The sequence below is a fragment of the Symphodus melops genome (assembly GCF_947650265.1).
Source record: "Symphodus melops genome assembly, chromosome: 1".
NCBI classification, from domain to species: Eukaryota; Metazoa; Chordata; class Actinopteri; order Labriformes; family Labridae; genus Symphodus; species Symphodus melops.
The window spans coordinates 33521968-33540866 of NC_136691.1; the positions used below are offsets into that span (position 1 = coordinate 33521968).

The 18899-nt window shown below is 40.9% G+C and overlaps 1 protein-coding gene across 1 annotated transcript in view; it reads right to left on the reverse strand.

The window, feature by feature from the left end:
• Window positions 1-18899, reverse strand: part of abca2 (ATP-binding cassette, sub-family A (ABC1), member 2) — a 70322-nt gene that overhangs the window by 25125 nt on the left and 26298 nt on the right. Inside the window, exons 3-15 of the mRNA XM_079356577.1 lie at window positions 14298-14409; window positions 13074-13237; window positions 12563-12684; window positions 10791-10904; window positions 9592-9768; window positions 8205-8426; window positions 6945-7312; window positions 5320-5479; window positions 4119-4247; window positions 3585-3752; window positions 3228-3324; window positions 2516-2689; window positions 167-269 (exon numbers count right to left, since the gene is read on the reverse strand). Coding sequence (XP_079212703.1) covers window positions 167-269; window positions 2516-2689; window positions 3228-3324; window positions 3585-3752; window positions 4119-4247; window positions 5320-5479; window positions 6945-7312; window positions 8205-8426; window positions 9592-9768; window positions 10791-10904; window positions 12563-12684; window positions 13074-13237; window positions 14298-14409 — 2110 coding nt within the window. The remainder of the gene's footprint in view (window positions 1-166; window positions 270-2515; window positions 2690-3227; window positions 3325-3584; window positions 3753-4118; window positions 4248-5319; window positions 5480-6944; window positions 7313-8204; window positions 8427-9591; window positions 9769-10790; window positions 10905-12562; window positions 12685-13073; window positions 13238-14297; window positions 14410-18899) is intronic.

The window sequence follows — 18899 nt, forward strand, 5'->3', positions numbered from 1 at the left end:
TGTTCAGACTGTTTTTAATGCAATGACAACACGTTCACATTTGTTTTTACACAACAGTGTAACATATGAACAGATGTTCCCTCACTGCGTCGGGATTTCTTGACGAATTTTATATAACAATCTGAACAGAACCAAAGAACAGACGACATGTTCGAGCAGTTCTTACTCGTCTCTGGTGTAACACGGGTAGGGGAACATCTGAACGTAGTTACCGGGCTCCACCACGTCATGACCCACGAACGTGTTGATGATGGCTCGCTCTATCATATCTACAGCAGGGGGAGAGAGAGAGGAAAGTAGAAAAGAAACATTGTGTGTTATGTTCATGTCTTAAATGTTCCTGTCTCCTGAAATTTGGATCTTGAAATATTGTCCAGTATTGTTTGTAGCAGCAAGAGTAACAAAAAGTAATGTTACCCTCGAGCTTCAGGCTGACAGTTTCATCCAAGCTGCAGAAACAGTTAGCGACTCGTCACACAGGCCCCAGTGGGTTTAATGTTTTTTTTATCTCTCTGTCTGAGATTGTATGATCTTTCTTCAGTCTGGCTCCCTTCTACTTTGTTGTTTGTTTTCAGAACAGTTCTCTCTGAATATCCCGCATCTAAGTTTGTTTTTGTTTTGGCAGTGTATCTCCTCTGTTGTAGGTGCTTGATCACATGGAGAGATGAGCCTGCGTGATGGTTCCTGACTGTGTTGTGCAGACCCATTAAAGGGGTGATTAACACATTGTATTTTGAATCAATTTCTGATTAAGAAAAAGTTATTGTGAACACTTTTGATTGAGATTTCTGTTGTTACTATTCAGAGCACAGTCTGTATATAAATATGGACAACACATCTCTGTCTCCTTCTGTGAAGTGAAGCCAAAAAAGCCCCATGACAGGCACTGACACTATGCATCTATGATGTTATCTGGAGCCAAACGCGTGCACAGAAGGATGCTGGCTTGCATGAACAGGCAGAAGGTTTGTCCTGTTCCCCTTTAAATTGTGTATCGCAAACAAAGTCAGAAAATTACATCTGAAAATACTCCACCATATGTGACCAACAAAATGTTCATCTCTAGATGAGTTGATGTTGAAAAAAAACATGTTTTAAGTTGTTCCTTAATAGTCATTTTTGTATCACATCCTGGAAAGACCTTGAGAATTATGTTTTATGTTAATACAACAAAAAAGATTTCCATTGAAGATAAACACATTTTCCTTTTTTTTAATATGTAGAGATAAAAAACGTTTTCATTTTTAATGCAACATTTCCAAATTCATTCTTTAAAAGACGTTAACATTAGCCTGCTAGCACAAGAATGCAGTCCACATGTAACTGCAGCTCAGGCCGAGAACAACTGTGCCTGTCGCTTGTGCTTATTTTGGCTTATGGTGCATTTTCTAGACCTTCATGGGAACCCAAGTGGCAAAGGGTGAGAGGTGTCACTGGGAGAGAGGCGAGCCTTCAGAAGAGCGGAGGTGTGTCCAAACAGCAGTTTATTTTTGAGTTTTAGGGCGACATCTACTGGATGAAAAAGTCCCATTCTTCCTTTAAAGTAATTTTTAATTAAATCTGATGGTTATTTTGAGTCTTTTGAACTAAATCCTAAATAATAAAAAAAATCCATGCTAATGATATGACTTCTGTCAGTGTAACCTCTTGTTTTATGGTTATCATTATTCAATGTTTTTTCTTGTAGAAATGTCTTTTTGTTATCCCGTATGTCTGACTGTATAATTTCAATATTTAATGATGTTTATCCTCAAAAACATTAAGCATGTGGGGTTTGTGACCTATACTGCAACCAGCCTGCAGGAGGAGCTCTGAATCTTTTTGCTTCCCTCCCATGTTACTGTTGCTCCGTCTATCTTAATAAGCAGTCTATGATTCATAGCAGGAGGGGAAGTATTTCCTGACACAGTGTTGTGTTTGCATTTAAATGAAAAAAAAAAAAACTACCATAAGTCTCGCTTTCACGGTGTTGGAGTGAAGCCATAAATCTCGATACCTAAACAAATACAATCAGTCAGAAAATGTTCGCTGACATAAACCTCTGGCAGTAAATCAGCCCTGTCAGTTTATTTCTCATATCAAATATCAGCTGTAAATTGTCTCTGTCAGACTGTGTCCTGTCTGTTTGGATGAATCTTTGTGGATCAACTTTCTGTGTGATAAGCAGCTTCCTGCTCTCTGCTTCCTGAATAAAAGATGACCTGCAGTGAGAAAGTGCTGCTGCTGCAGCTAGCATTGGCGTCTTCACAGGTGCTCCCTCTTCACAGCGCACAGTGGTAAGCACTTTACCGGAAGAAATCCTTTTCTTAGTCAAACAAATACTAAACAATGACGTTGACACCTCAGTCTGGCTCCCTGAGGACTCATGTCTGGGTGTTGATTTATGGCTCAGGCTGTGAACCATTTGCAGACAGCACGAGTTGCACAAAAGAAGAAGTTCAACACACCAAATATTACCATGTAATTACTTCTAACCTGTCAAATCAATATAAATCACTCAGAAAGCATTTACTACCTTGGATCCAAACGAAACCATACAGAAAGTAGAACTTCCCTCCGGTGTTGGGTCCTGGACGCCAGTAGGCCCGTCTGATCTCATTGGTCTTCTCAGTGAAGCTGGAGTTTTGTCTGATTTTGTACAGGACGTGCGGCGGCAGTGAGCCGTCGTTATTCGTCTGAAAAATCACACCTGAAGAGAAACAAACAAAAATCAGGCGTGAAGGTGGCGGGTAAGACCATCCACATTTTTATAACTACAAAAACATCAATAAGAGCAGCACGTCATCGTCTGAAAGACGCCCCACAGAGATCAAAGGAGATGCATAGAAGGTAAGAAAGTCCATCATTGTTTTTATTTGCTGACATCAAACTCTGAGGAGAGACCACGTTTTCCTAATTCACTTTCATTGTGAGCACTGGTAGGTGGAGGACGTACTGCTGTTTGGTCAGTGAGCGTGTAAGTCTGGCTGGTTCTGCTCTGAAAGCGTCAGATCAAAACAAGCTGAGGAGTGGGGAGTCAATCTGAGCTGTATTCTGCCACAAATTACTCTGTTATGCGCTACGTTTATTCACGCATCACCGAGGCTGATGGGATGGGCCATCAGTGTTTCCTCCTGTTTGCACTACAACCAAAGGCATGTTTTTAAAACCGTGCTTTGGAAAAAAGAGAGCGGGAGAAATAAAAGAGCCAGATCTGAGGAACAGTCCGACGAATAGGGACGACTCACTGGCAAACACAGACACGTTGTCCTGGTAGGCCTGGTTCAGGGTGTAGTTAACAATGCTGTCCTCATCAGGGAAACCTTTAAAGACGTCCACGCTTACCTGGAATCAGAAGGCAAAGACACAAAGTGTTTTCAACCGGAGAAAAGAATTAATAAAAAAAATAGAGTTTAAACAGATGAAGATTATTTCATCACACTGGAACACGAGTATCTGTGACGTTCAAAGCATTTTCGCTAATTCCAACTTTAAAAGCACTTACTATAAATGATCACTAATTTAGGATTGTTGTCATAATATGCCTTAAACAAATAAGTTGACACATGTCTCTTTGGAAACCACGGTCACCCGCAGACACTGACTTTAGACATGAAGCGTGTCCAGCCACAGGCAGCGTTGTCGATGGTGTCCAGCTGTTCCAGCAGGGTGGAGGTGTTAGGGAGACTGTAGTTTCCCTCCATCAGACTCTGCATCAGCTCACTGTCGGTGCCATTCAACAGCTCAGGGTTCTGCTGCAGCTCTGAGGACAGCTGCAGAGAGGACGTGTGTGCACCGTTACATTCAACAATGCAAACAGATTACCCCTTAAAAGCGAGCCCCTAATGAGCTGTAGAGCAAAAACGAGGGTGGACTTACTGAAAGGAAAACATATTTTTGTTGTGAAAATGTGCTCATTGTAAGCATGAAGCTACAACAGAGCCTAAAGTACATCAGTTTAAATATAAAGACGTGTGTGTTTTTGTGGTTCCACAGTCAGGCATCCGTTGGTTTCATCACTGAGGCCATGCTGAGTGTTCCTGCTATGAAAATAACCACATCACTTTTATAAAATGTGAACTTCACCTGTGTGAGATCAACAGGAGTTAATGATTGTAAAAGAGTTGCCTTGTTCGTACCTGCTGCAGCCACAAGAGACGGTTGTGCAGCCAGCCCTCCTCCAGAAACGTCCGGAGCTGAGCGGAGATGTTGAGCCACACGTGGGTGTAGTGTGTCACGTTCCCCACGAATGCAAAGGTCTCATTTGCCTGCATGCAAAGAGTAAACAAAGTTGACTAATGTTTTCTGGTGTGAGTAGATTTTGTATGAACACTCACGCTGTCTCCTGCCCACTCGCTCAGATTCAGCACTACAGAGCCGCTGGCAGAAAGCTAATCTGCACGTTTGTGCCGATAGAGACGACATGTGAATAAACTAATCAGTTGGTGTTCATGTGAATCTGTTCAAACGAAAGAGAAGGAATGATGAAAACATTCCCCTCGAGTTATCCATGTGTGGAGTCTCTGTTTCTGGATTCATCATCCATCAATGTAACTGAAACTGCATCTGCAGGTTTTTCCACGCGTAAGCCATTAATTTCAATAAAAATAATACAAGAAAAACAACATACAGCAGTGCAACACTGTGGCTCACTGTGGTGTTTTTGCACAACAATGGAGCTGTGAGGCTCAGAAGAAGATTTATCAGGCCTTGGATATACACACAGTGTTTAGGGATTCATTCATTTTTGATTTGGTATTTGAATTTGGTACCAACATGAAAACAAATACCTGTCCATCCTTGAGGCTCGATACAAGCTAGATTCTTTGATGTGTCTTATATCACTGTTATATCTTAGCATTCATCTCTCATCTCACCAAAGCTGAAAACAAATCCTACACTTCATTTGGTCCTGTAAATGAAAACGCTGTTTACAGCAGTTTCTTAAATATAAGAATTCCCTGAGCGCTGATACCTCGCAGGGATGAACTTCCTTCCGAAAAGGACTTCTGTGTGTGGAGTTAGCATGTTCCCCCTGAGCATTTCTCACAGTTCAAAGACAGTGAGAGTCATTTTGTCTCAACATGTCCCTAATGCGCCCTGAAAGATCCTATATTAGTGCCTAATGAATATAATGAATGAATTATCAGAAAATGAAAATATTTATCTGTGAATTAAATACTTTTTTGTTGAATGTGAGCACATTCAAGTTCTGTGTTTACAGTTTATTAGGACTGAAAAATAAAGACAAATGCAGCTTCATTAAAGTTTAAAAACGTTCAACAAAAATACTGTGGGCTCCACCTGAAGACTGAGGACAGAGCTGTCACAGTAACTCACCTTCTGAATCACTTTGTCCACCTGGGAGCCAATGGGGGAGTAGAGGATCTTGGGATTTGTAGTCATCAAGTGAACCAGTAGGCCCAGATTTCTTTGTTCTTTGCTGGTGAATCCCAGTGAGCTCATGTTCCCCTGCTTCAAAGCCTCCGGCTCGATGATCCTGCAGCATGAACATAAAACGTTTGATGGAGGAGAACGCTTCTGCTGAGTCACAGAGCTGCAGTGTTTGATCTGCAGATCACATGGTCACTGTCACAAGTTGTTACAATGTATTTTAGAAAACTGTCTTCTTGAGTCCACGAGAGGCTGTTTCCTGCAGTGAGAAAATCCCTGTAGATCCCCACGTTAAAATGTCCAACTTCACAGCAGAACTCCACGTTTAAAGCCTGGTCTTTATATTTCACTATTTCTCGAACTGTGTATGTTTAAATTATAGCAAGGCTTAAAGTGATGTGGAATTAGGGGCGTGGCCTCTTCGAGTGACAGGTGGGACCTCAGCTACTTCTTCTCCTTTTTTTCTCCTTTGAAACTTTATTTTTCCCCATGATGCGATTCACACATCAAGCAGTCGACCACCGGAGCTGTGACCCTGACAGAGCATTGGGAGCTTTAGTTGATTAGATTTATTGAATGAATTCTTACCCATGGACACATCACGCTCCTTACAGGAGCTGGGGATCGAACCCTTTGAGAGACGATGACTCTACCCACTGAGCCACAGCCGCCCCCCACTAAAGTTAACTTCTGGGCCGTGTTTGTGCTTGTTGTAGCTGTTTGAGGATTTTTTTTTTTTTATGCAACTATCAGACAGCTAATTTGTCCCGCTGTGCACTTTGTTGTATTAAGAGACAGTTCGTGATAAAGTCTGTTAAATATGGATCTCCAAATCTCCAAATTCACACCTCACTCCTCCACAGAGTAGCAAATGTTTGGTGATGCTGTTCGTGTTTCGAGATGTTGGAACAGACTTTTTCAGATCTGAGGAGATTTTCGAAATGAAAACGATTTTATTGAATTATTGATTAATGTTTCAACCACAGACTGTAAATATCAATGGATGAAGGCAGAGTGACGTCATCCTTCTGTTACAGCAGGCGGCTCTGGAGGCTGGAAATCCGGTCTCAACCTAACAATCAGTCAACCTAACGACAAGCTGAGAGCTGGATCTGAGGCCGGTTTTAAGCCTCTTGACCCTTTCATCGCACCCACCTGTTAATTATGGAAGCTACCTGCCTAACTATGTAGATAAAACATGTGTGGGCCCATAAGGACAATAATCAATTAGACCTATTTTGTATTTTGTACCAGGCTGTAAACATGTTAATTTATACTATGACACTCAACAAACTGCAGGATTTTGTAATTCCACATTAGTTTTCATTTCTCAAGAACAGAGGATGCAGCTTGGTCTCCCAGCACAGATCAATGTTACTAATCAACTACTTATATTGTATTATCTCGTGAATAATTAACTGTGCAGTTCTCAGCAGTTGAAATAGTGAGTACGATTGTATTACTATAAAGAGAAAGGATGGTCTCAAAAGAATTTTAAGAAGTTATGGAAACGGTCTTAAACTGTCAGTTCACTTCCTGTATACAGACACATCGTCTGGTTTTAGTCTCACCTGTTGTTCCCACAAAGGATCGGCTGCAGTCCGGCCCACAGCTGCACAAATGCTGAAAACTGAGAGTGAGGATTCTCTGCTTCCTCCTTCCCTTTCCCTTCTCCACCCTCTGCTCCTCCCTCCTCCCCCTCCTCTTTGGGGGTGTCGGTGGTGTTGGGGCCCCAGGTGGTGGTGTTCAGGTGCCAGGTCACGTTTGTAGAGGAGGCCGGAGTTCGACCAGCACAGGCTCCTTTGGGCAGCAGGCGCGCGAGGCCGGATAGCAGGTCCACGTCTCTGAGGAGTCTCTCTATGTCTGCAAGGTCCTTCAACAGAGCCCTCAGGTGGGACTGAGAGAGAGGAGCCAGAGTGCGGGGCTGCTCCAGGTGAAGCTGAGGGGAAGAGGGGGAGGGAGAAAATAAGCTGCACAAAATCACTGCTGTTGATTAGATGGAATTAATTAGTAGTTTTCATAAGTAAGATGGACGAAACAACAGCCGCCTGAAATTAAAGGCAAAATATGTCGAGCTCCCCCTGCTGGCTGGCCACACTGGAGCTACTTATACTGTAACCGCTACAGCATAGGTTAGAAATCCCACCTTCATGTTAACAGATGGGTTAGGGGTCACTCTTTAAAATAAAACTACACGGTAAAAGAATTTTTATCAAACCCGGATTCTGTCGTAATGGTCCTTTCTTATAATGCTGATTCATGCCCAAGGGTCATTTTTCAGGAGAGTTTAAAGTAGTTACTTGATGCACAAAAATAAACTGTCTGCAGTGTTGTGATTTGTCATTCGACAAATGATGCCTGTAACACCATGACAGCTCCTGGTCTATGGCCAGGTTCAAGTTTGGGTCAAGGTGGGTGCGGGTCTTAAAAACTCCTCACTCAAATTACGCGTTATGTTTGTCGAAGAAAACTGTGATTATGTTTGTGGGATTATGACACGAAAAGTTTCACACCTGTGTGATGTTTATGGTTTATTACCGGTTTATATGGTGTATTATTGTGTTGGTGGACGTTACTCGGCTCCTTGCAACATTTTCAACCAGATTTTCCGAGTAGAGGGGAAACGGTGAGAGAAGACGTAACGAACACTAACATAAGAGTTACCAACTTTCCATAACCGTCACTCTTCTGATCCTCCAGTCAGCTGAAAAAGGTCTACGCCCGCCACAGGGTTATTTTAACTCCACTATAGTACATTGGAAAGAGACGGATGAATATATAGTCAGTGGTAGTTTCTGACAGGTGTAAATCTCTAGCAGATGTTTGTGTACCTTCTCGGTGACTCTCTGCACGTTGATCTGCTCTCTCAGCTCTTGGCTCAACTGCATGAAGCGCTCGGACCTCTGAGCTTCCCCTCCGCTGCACACAGCGCTGCGATAGGCCAGCAGCACCGGTCGCTGCTTTTCCGGCACCAACAGGATCTTTTCGAGCTCGCTGGCCCCGCCCCCCTCACAGGTGAGGACCTCCAGCATGGCCCCAGTGAGCAGGACCTCCTGTGGAGGACAGAATTCATTTTTAACCCTCACAATAATAAGTTCATTTGTTCAACAGAATAAAGTACAAACTAAGTAAATGATACTATAGATAGATAGATCTCGTCACAGCCATGACTTACATCTTAGCTTGTTAGCTTGATGCTAACACATAATGACAAATGCAATTAACAGGCTAACTGATGAGCATTGCAGTGGCGATAATTTAATAAACATCAATTTTACTGAAGTATTTTTCAGTGAAATATATTTAGTTAGATTTAGATTTAGTAGTTTTTAGCATCCCTACAATCTATAATAATTTACAGTTAAATAAACAGCAGTGTGTTAATAAAGTTTATTGAAAACAAATGTGAACAATGAAAGAGAGCTTCAGTTGTCCAATCACATTAGAGGAAAAATGATAACGATTATCTGCCAATAAAAGAGGAAGGGTGTGGGGGAAAAGAGTCCGGGAAACAAACAGAATCAGAATTCTTTTATTGTCATTGTTCCTCTTTCAGAGCACAACAAAATCAAAAGCAGCAGCTCTCGTAAAAAAAAAAAAAGGAAACAGGACAAAGAGAACAGGTCACCAAATATATGTGCAAATACATGTATGAGAGAAATTTATGTGCAAATATAAAAAAACTTATATGTATGCACCTAACATCAGATCAGAAAAACAGTAAACAACAAGGCATCAAATCTCTAAAAAGAAAACTTTAAAAAACGATAGAGTCTCCAGGGGTAGGTGGATATTCTAAGCAGCAGATTCAGGGTTTGTTGGGGTTGGGGGCGTTTCCAATCCCAACCCCAACAAACCCTGAAACCAATACGAGAGAAGCATCAGGTCGCCTGACTGGCAAAAGTTTTAAGAATGACTTGCACTTTTATTATCTACTCAACCAGGAAGAATGTATTTTCACAGAGAAATGAAACGGTATTGAATAAATGCTGACAGGCATTGACAGACTCCGAGGCATGTTGTAAGCTTGATCTAGTTTGCACCGGTCACCAGGTCCGCTCAAGGGGAGAGGAGTTGTAATCAGGGAGAAGAGCTGAACAAATCTGTGTTACTGTGAACGTCTGTGAAGAATCAATTGAGCTCTCAGTCCTGCTCCTCTCGACTCAGTTTGAAATCTTATTTCATGTGAACATGGCTCAGAGATATCAGCAGGTTTACCTCCACCTCCTTCAGGCCCTGCAGGTCAGTTCTCTGGTTTCCTGAGACCTCTGGCAGGCCCAAGGCATGGGACATGAGTTTGAGCAGAGCCTTCCTGTGGGCCGCTTTCACTGGGTCACGTAACGCTTTGTGTATCAGCCCTCCATCCAGACTGTGAACGTCTCCCAGCAGCTGCTCCTAAGACAAGGAGACAATGGACATTTTCAGTTGAAGTGATTGCAAAACATTTTTATACAGAGTACGCACTCCTGAACATTTCGAGGAAATTTCAGGTCAGCCTGCAGCGGAAATCTTCTTGAGCTGGAGTCGCTTATTCACACACATCACGTCACAGAGGAGAGGTCTAAAGAGGCAGGACATAAATAAAAAAGACAGAATTCACGATGAAGGATGAGGCGACATAGTCAGACACTAAGATGACTATTTGTTGCTTTTATATTTCACTGCATGCATGAAGATCACACCAGGGGATATAAACGACATCACAATCGCCCGCTCGTTTACAGTGAATTTTTCTGCCTTTTACCCTCAGTGTTGCATGTGTGGAAAAATTACACATCATTTTCAGTGGACAAAATCAGTTCAGATATCACAGAACTACAGCCAGTACTTAAAATAATCATGTTTAATGTTTCAAATATTACTGACATGACAGAAACCCAAAAATATAAGCCAGTCAAGTGACTCTTTGCCCCCACACTCTCCCTCTTTTATTGGCAGATAATCAGTATTGTTGTCATTTTTCCTCTAATGTGATTGGACAACTGGAGCTCTCTGTCATTGTTCACATTTGTTTGCAATAAACTTTATTAACACACTGCTGTTTATTTAACGACAAATGATTACAGATTATAGAGATGCTAAAAAACTATAATCTATTTTACTTCAGTAAAAGAGATGTTTATTAAATTATCACTGCAATGCTAAAAGAGTGTTTTAGACTCAGATCTATCATTTTTGAGTCTTTGGAGTGTTTTTCCTGGGATGAATTTTGAAATAACTTGAATTATTGTCATTTTTAAACAGCTTCACAGCTAATATCAGACACTTCAACACATGGCATTTATAGTCACTGTGATGCTCTGATTTTAATTGTATTTAACAGCAGAAGTGTTTTCCCATGAGCTGGAACTGTCCTGACACGTGCCTCTGTGTGTGTGTGTGTGTGTGTGTGTGTGTGTGTACATGTACGATCTCACCTGCAGATGACGAAGTTTGTCTTCAGGTTTTTCTCTCGTGTCTTTCGCCCCCTGAATCAAAGTTTGAGCGACCCCTCCATCTTTGAGAGATGTTCCAAAGATAAGAATGTAAACCTGCGGGAGGCACACACACACACACACACACACACACACACACACACACACACAAAGACTTCTTTTACGCTAACGCTTCAATAAATGAAACAACATTAACATACATTTTTATTGATTATTAATGGAGTTGAAGTTTAAGATTGCCTTTTTCTGAATCCTCATAAAATGATTTGTTACGCGTGCACATGTTATTATTTGTGTTTTTAAAAAAAGCAGAGAAGGTATAGGAGGGTGTTTGGCGTGCAGGAAGGCAGCCACAGGCCAGACTTGTGCTTTGAGAACGAAAGCCTTCGTCCATGGCGTTTGACCTAACCACTAGGCTGTCTACACATTTCTAAGTCAAAAGTAGAGGATGGCTGCTTCACGTGTGTATTTCAATCACTCAAGCCTCATCACATGTTCACATAGACCAGCATGTGTTCCTTCACTGACGCACATATTGAGCAGGAACAACCCTCTGATGGACCTTCAGTCACACTTAAAGCCACCTCACCATGATCGAACACTTCATTAACTTAAAGTGATCATTATGATAAACCTTTGAGAGAAGCATTCAAACCTCCCAGACTCACAACGTAATCACACAGATGACGCATTGCTCCTAAAGACACATATTCTATTTTGTCTCGTATTTCTTTATATGTTGTTTTTCATGTTCATCCAATTGTTTGAGATTTTAGTTCAAAGGTTAAAGGTATTCTGTGAAGAGGGCTTGCAGAAGTGAGTGCACATTCCAACATGTGTTTGATGTGGCCCTTTAAACTGAATCACTCACCAAATCAAACATAGGTTTAGTTTAAGGCCCTGAATAGTTAATCACTCATCCACATTGATAGGTTCAGTGGACCTTGATAGTTAGTCACTTAAATGGTTTGTTGCTTAAAAGGAAATGATTACTCGACTAGACGTCTGCTTGTGATAAGAAACAGGTAGGAAGTGTCTTCCCTACAGATTGGACAAAGGATTCGGGAGTATGATGCACCAATGAGAGAAGCAGAACCAAACATCAGGGGGCGCATAATTTGGAAGTTGCCCCAATTGGAGGAAGGAAACCGCACATTCTCAAATGCATAATTTGGTTAGATAATCTCTGACCTCTGTGTTAACCAATCCTTGACCTCCCTGACCTTTGTGTTAACCAATCCTTGACCTCCCTGACCTCTGTGTTAACCAATCCTTGACCTCTGTAAACCATGACACCCTATGTTGTAAGGTTTAAAAGAAATACATTTTTCCCCTAACAACCTCCTACTGATACAAAGTCAAACTGTAGTAATGATTTTTATTTCTACTGGACCACTCGCCGATTGTTTGAATGGATTCAGAGTTTTGTCTCCCTGAAACAGATGTTTGCAGAAACACACCTGCTCTCACTGCTCTACTGATTATTCTGAATACTGGACAATTGTTAGATTTACTAAAGCAATAGTAAAGTTCATCCTGACTACAGACATCGGTGTGTGTATCATTCAGTGATGACTTTAATGAGCACAGCTGCTGGTTAACTCCTTCAGAGCCGCCAGCTGCTGGGACAGACATGAGTTGTTGTGTTTGTGTGGAGAAGACAAAAGCTCATCTTTTAAATATCTCTGTCTGCACGACTGGGCTGGAAATGTGTTTGAGGAGGATGTGAGTGTGTGTCAGTAAAGTGTGCTCACCTCTCTGAGGCTAATGGGAGTGTGGAGCAGCAGGCTGCTGGTGGACTCCGACAGAGAGAGATTCTTCACAAGAAACTGCTGGAAAGATGACTGGTTCCTAAACACGCTGGCCAGAGTGAAGCCTGCACACGCACACACACACACACACACACACACACACACAAATAATAATTTCATATTCATGGTTCTGTTATTGTTTTTTTTTTAACTTCCATTCAGACTTAATAGATGTAGTGCAGTTTGTCTGAACACAAATATATCTATCATTGATAGACCAAATAAACACTGAGGGCCTGGTTCACTACAGGATTCTGCTTTTGTGTCTTACAAACTTGTGTTAATGCAGACAAAAATACAACAAACTGATATTCACAACACACACACACAGAGTTAAATGAACCCTTCTCAGCGCTGCAAAGCAAACAGCCTCTGTTCACGACTTTATTATTAAGTTCCAAAGAGCTGAGAAAGTCGTCACTGCTGCACAGTTCAATCAGGCTCTTAGTCAGACCTTGGCTGTTGTTGAAGTTGTAGTCTGGTGGTAAAGGAGACGAGCTCAGGCTCTCCAGGTGCTGCTGCAGCGTCTCCAGCTCCTGACCCAAACCGGGCCGGTCCGACGTGAAGAGTCGATTCTGTTCGACCACTTCACTGATCCGCTCCAGCAGCTGGCTCACACTGACAGAGGGAGTAAACCCAACAGACACATAACATTCATCCTTTCCTGCATGACACAGTTCAATAGAAACATAACTTAAACTTGAACAGTGAAATAAGCTTGTCAAAATGTAAATTCATTGATGCGAGAATAAAAAACCTTCTGTTCTGTTTGTTTAACTAAAAGCTGCCGTGAAAGTGTGAGCGAGAGAGCGAGAGAGAGAGAGAGAGAGAGAGAGAGAGAGAGAGAGAGAATAAACTTTCTAAACAAAATGCATTGATAATGTTTGTTCTAAAATGTTACCTGCAAATTGTTGTAATAAAAATACAAAAAGAAGTTAACTAAAAATGGATGCCTTGGACTTTTAGTTTTGTGTCCATGATATCAAAGCAGGTGATTTGATTTTATCTGTTAAAAACCTGTTATTGTGACAACACTACTGTGAAAGTATTTATACTTTATATGACTTAAATTACAAAGATAAGTCTCATGTCCTTAACATATAGACAGGGAAATTCAAAAACAGCCTTTTTATAGTCAAATGCTACAAAGACCACAGCACCCTGAAAGCCTGTTCATGTTTTGTTTTTTCTCTCTGAAAACAAAGTCTGTATGAGCTGAACAGGACCTCGACATGGACTTACACCAGTAAAAAGAAGTTAATGGGCTCTGGCCCAAGAGAGTCACCAGCTGTTATTCACAAATCTGCTCCCACATCAGGGAAAAATAAGGGGTCTAATAAGTAAGATGTGCCATGGCATCACATCACTGAACAAGGACCATGCAGACTAAACAAAGACAGGGAATAATAATTTGACATTAAAATAACAAGCTGAGGGTATCATAAAGTTGACCTCTACAAACTTCTGGACCGAGAGTGACTTCTTTTAGAAAAACCTGCAAAGCTTTCTGAACACTCCCAAACACAAATGTAAGAAGTGTCACTCAGCTCTTTAGCTGAGGTGAATGTGGAGAGGGAAGGCTTGACCATGCTCATATGTTTTGGTCCTGCCCACTAAGAATGTATTTATAAATAAAGTTATGTAACTGATAATTCATTGCTGACAAAAATGTACTCACGTGGAGTTTTTGTACTGCAGGAAACCGAACTCATCCCTCTGTCCGTCCGGGCACAGAGACTGCATGATGGGAATGATGCCGGCCGAGGTGAGGGGGGCGGAGCTGTAAAAGGCTGCACGTTGGGACAGGACGGACAAATATAAAACCACAGGGCAGGGTGGAGGGTGGGGGATAAAGAGGATACAGGTGAGGATAAAAGAGGAGGAGCAGCAGGTACATGATGAGGAATAAAAACAGAGGGAGACGTTCTGTGTTAGAGTCAGAGACGAGGAGAGGACACACAGCAGCCAACGGTCAGAGAGGCTCACACATGTCAGTGCTGAAAACACACATCTTTCACCACTTTGGAGAAAAATGTTGTTGTTTTTTTTAAATAGACAAACATTTATTGTTATGTGTCCATGAATAATGAGCTGATGTTACCATGGTAACTGTTGTGTTTAAGCCCGTCTGTGAGAGAGGAGGCTGAATGTTCGCCTACAGAGAATAGTTTTCACTTTGTCTTTTATCATCCTGATTATCTGTTATAAAAACAAAGAAGGACGATCTGTTGCTGTATCATGTCAGGCTGTCATAACTTTCAATACTTTGATAGTTTTTGATACCACAAGTTTTAAAACGATACAACGTCTTTTATTAATTGATTGATAGTATTGAAAAATATCAAAGTTTTGGAAAAAACAAAATATTCCATAGAAATGTAATTGCACTTTGTGCTGGCTTCACATCCAAACAGGAAGCAGCCAAACATGTCAGGCTTTTGAATTAATGAATGAACCTCCGATTCAGTCATTCAGATTAATAATTTTTTATACTGAAGAGTAAGAGTTTTACTTTTCATCATTTACAGTAGAAGGAGCTGTTTCATCTCGTGTGAACGTCGTCATGGAGACGATTTGAGGGCTCTTCTTACAGTTCAGTCTTAAGGCCTTCAAAGTGAGACAGCACGAGCTGAGATCGTTTGACATGCCCAATGGTCTCATTAACTGTGACGAGGCGCTTACCCGTCAGTCCGATAGATCAATATCTGATCCCATACACAGATTAGTTTGGTTCAGTCCCACCTCTACTTATTTTTAACCCAATATGTTTGACTCATGTTTATTTTATTCTCTTACCATTGTATTGATTTTTTTATTGCCCCCCTCTGAATTATTAACCATCCAGGGTCCTTTTTGTAAAAGAGACTGTCTCACTGAGGTGTTATGAATTAAATCAACACTTTTGGTTTAAGGACCAAAGACAACTCCCCTAACAGCTTTGAGAGAGTACAGAACTATTTCTACTTTGGATGGAGAAAATTCACTTTTTTTCTGGACAGAAACCAGATTTTTAAAAGATTGAGTTCAACAAAATGTGAACCCTTTTAACAACCTCAGAGACTTGAGCGGAACAAGCAGAACAGACGGTGAGAAGATAAAGCCAGAGAGGGGTATGAGAGCTTGATTAAGTCTCAGGAGAAATTAAACTCTCCCGCTCTGCGTTGTGCCCATTATAATGCAGCACATCTTTATTGACTTTATTTGTTAATTTGTGTTTAAAATGTGCACCAGATATTTTTAGAACTCACATTTGCATGGCCTGCATAGAACTTTTTTTCCTTTTAACACGTTGAAGTTGTCAAAAGTTCACCGATTAAAAAGAGTAAAAGCAGAAAAGGTCACATTATAATAGTCTGACTCTGAATAGTCCCGTGTTTTAAAAGGTTTAATCAGAGAAATCTTTTTATGAGAAATAAAGGGGTTACTAATCAAGCAGTTACAAAACAGCTTATACTTTTATATTGTATTTGAATAGTTACATTTAGTGATGCACTAAACATAATAACATTAAGTGTGTGTTTATGTCAGGTTCAGGCCATAGACGTGTGTCCTCTCTGACCAGTTACAGAACAAATCATCAATTTAAAGCGTTAATCACAATCCATCATTTAGTTAAAGCTCTTGTGAGGAATTTTTAGCTGCTTATAAAACTTACTGAAATTAATATCAATGCCTCTCTTTCACCTACAAAGGCCAATGAACACATCATCAACGACCTTTCTATATAGTTATTTTTGATGCCTGAAACCACTGGTGGGGGAAGCTGACAGATGAGGTGATTAACAGCATACTGTCTAAACTTTCTTATTTTCTCCAACAGTTTCCTTCGTAAAGACTCGTGATAAGTGATACTATTGACTGCATGCATTCAGCAGGATGTTAATTGTTATCAAACAAACTTGTACAGGACAAAAATCGGTGAAGAGATAGTTCACCGTTTTGTCCATAGGAGGTGCCAAAATCAACACGAGCCAAAAGTTCCTCACAGGAGCTTTGAATATGAAAACTGGAGAGACATTGTTAAAGGGGAATTCTCTTGTTTAGCTACCTGAGTCTTATGAATACATATTTTGATGAGTTACTGACTCGAAGGTACAAAAAGTTTCTTAAAGTTTGTCCCTGACAGGCTCAGGTTGTTCCCCTTCATGTCTGACAACATCACAGAAAGGATCTCAGAGAGGTCGATGATTTACATCAGTCTCTTCAAAAGACACCAAACTCCATTTACTAAACACTTGTTTCTTCTCGCTTAACATGGTTGATGACGTTGTACTGATGGCTCATTGAATGAGTTTGTTGGTGTTTCTTTGTTGTGTTGGAGCAAAGATAACCAACTAAACTTTAAAATGATACAAGGCTGAAAACCAAGCAGCTGGTTAAAGAAGCCGTGGCGTCCTGCATTGTTTGAGGTACATTCACTGTTTTAAGGAGTCTGGTGGCTCTAAAGAGAGCGACTTCCTCTGCTTAAAGAAACATTTTAACTTTAACAAAATTAAGTCTCTCCATGTTGGGATTTTCCCGATGATGTTGCAAGACACTCAGAATATCAATCTGAGCTGTTTGGGGGGAAAAAGAACTTTTAATATTTGCAATAACGATTATGTTGCAGTCATTACAGTGACGTTCATGTCTGCAGAGGGAATTGATGTAAAACTTTTTGTACAAAACAGTCATGTGAACCTTTAAATATGTGAACAACTAGGGGCTGAGGTTTAAAGATACCAGAACCCCCTTTAAGTTCAAATCCTGCAGTGTGGGACAGAAATCACGTGGGATAAAGAACATTTATGAGAATAACATGTCAGATGTGAATTTAGCAGTTTCAATGATTGACACACAATGTGTCCAAAAGAAAATACAAACAAAGGAATCACACACCAGGACACATGGGTAGGGACTGCACATTTAAATCACAAGAACAAATGTGTGTTTGTTTAATTCAAGACTCTGCAGAGAAACAGTGAGGGCTTTTTTCAAATGTTAAAAGAAACATTGACATAATACAGTCATCAGTGACACAATTTAACCTTATTGTGCTGACCATTTGTTCATAAAGATAAAAGTGATTTGTTTATTTTCCCAGAGTTTAAATTCAGGAGTGTATGCTCCTCTCTGTCCTGACACCGGTGTTGTTAGAGGGTGATTTGTGGTGGTGATAGAGCTCAGTCATCCCACAGTGAACAGGATGCATCAGGACTGAGAGGAAAACACACTAATAATCACATCAGCCTGAACACATACTGTAGTTAGAACCTCCAATTCAGTCATTCAGAGAACCAAAAAACAGATGAAAACAACAATGTTTCAATCACTGTGATTTTTAAAGAAAAATCTTGTTTATTTTGCCTCCAATCTACCTGTGAGCTAAATATACACATATGTCACTTTTTCTGCACCCGCCTTGTGTACAGATTGGAAATCAAATGGATTGAAAAAAATTCACTTTATGCTGACATCTATTTCTGTTGCTCTGGTATCAAAACAGGTCTTATATATTGGTATTGTGGTATTATCAAGAGGTTTGTCATGAGGCTTAAAATCAGAGTTGCCAAGTCCGCTTGTTATCAGCGACGTCTTGTTTTTTTCTTAAGTCACGGCTTTAGTTTGTCCTTCTCCAGGATCTGTCTAGTGTCTACAACGCCGTTTCCTTGGTAAGCAAGCGCGCCCGATCCGGCACACTCGCACCTGCACGCATGCACAACTGCACCATGACAGAGCAACAGAGCGGCAATGCCCATGATGCCAATTTCACAAAATCAAAACGAAGATTTTCATGAACATGTGTCAGTTGTCAGCCGCAGCCAGGGCATTAATTCCTGTGATAATTCACCAAGTTGGTGAAGGGGAAGAAACGTTTTGATTGCAGTTTGAGAGCAGAGGAGACCAGGAGTGAAAATGTAGATAACATTTCGTCTTCATATATGCTTCAATGTTTAACAGCAAAACAAAAATGAAACAAGTCATTTTTGTTTTTGCCTAAAGTTAGCAATACAAGCAGCATCAAACTTTCATCAGTCCATTTGAGATTACAACACTACCCTGACACCTTATGCAAACAGCAAGTGAACATCAAACTCTGTCGTCAGCCACTGAGGACAGGGCGACAGCAGCCCTCTCCAGAGTGTCCTCCACATCGATGCTGTTTGCACCTCCTGTTTGCCGCTGGAGAGAGCTCATTGGAAGTGAGTCACAGTTTGAGTTGGGGGGGTCGTCATATGAAATGATGACGTCATACTGTCTGCAGTGCTTACTAATCTTTTATTCATGTTGTCAATGAATG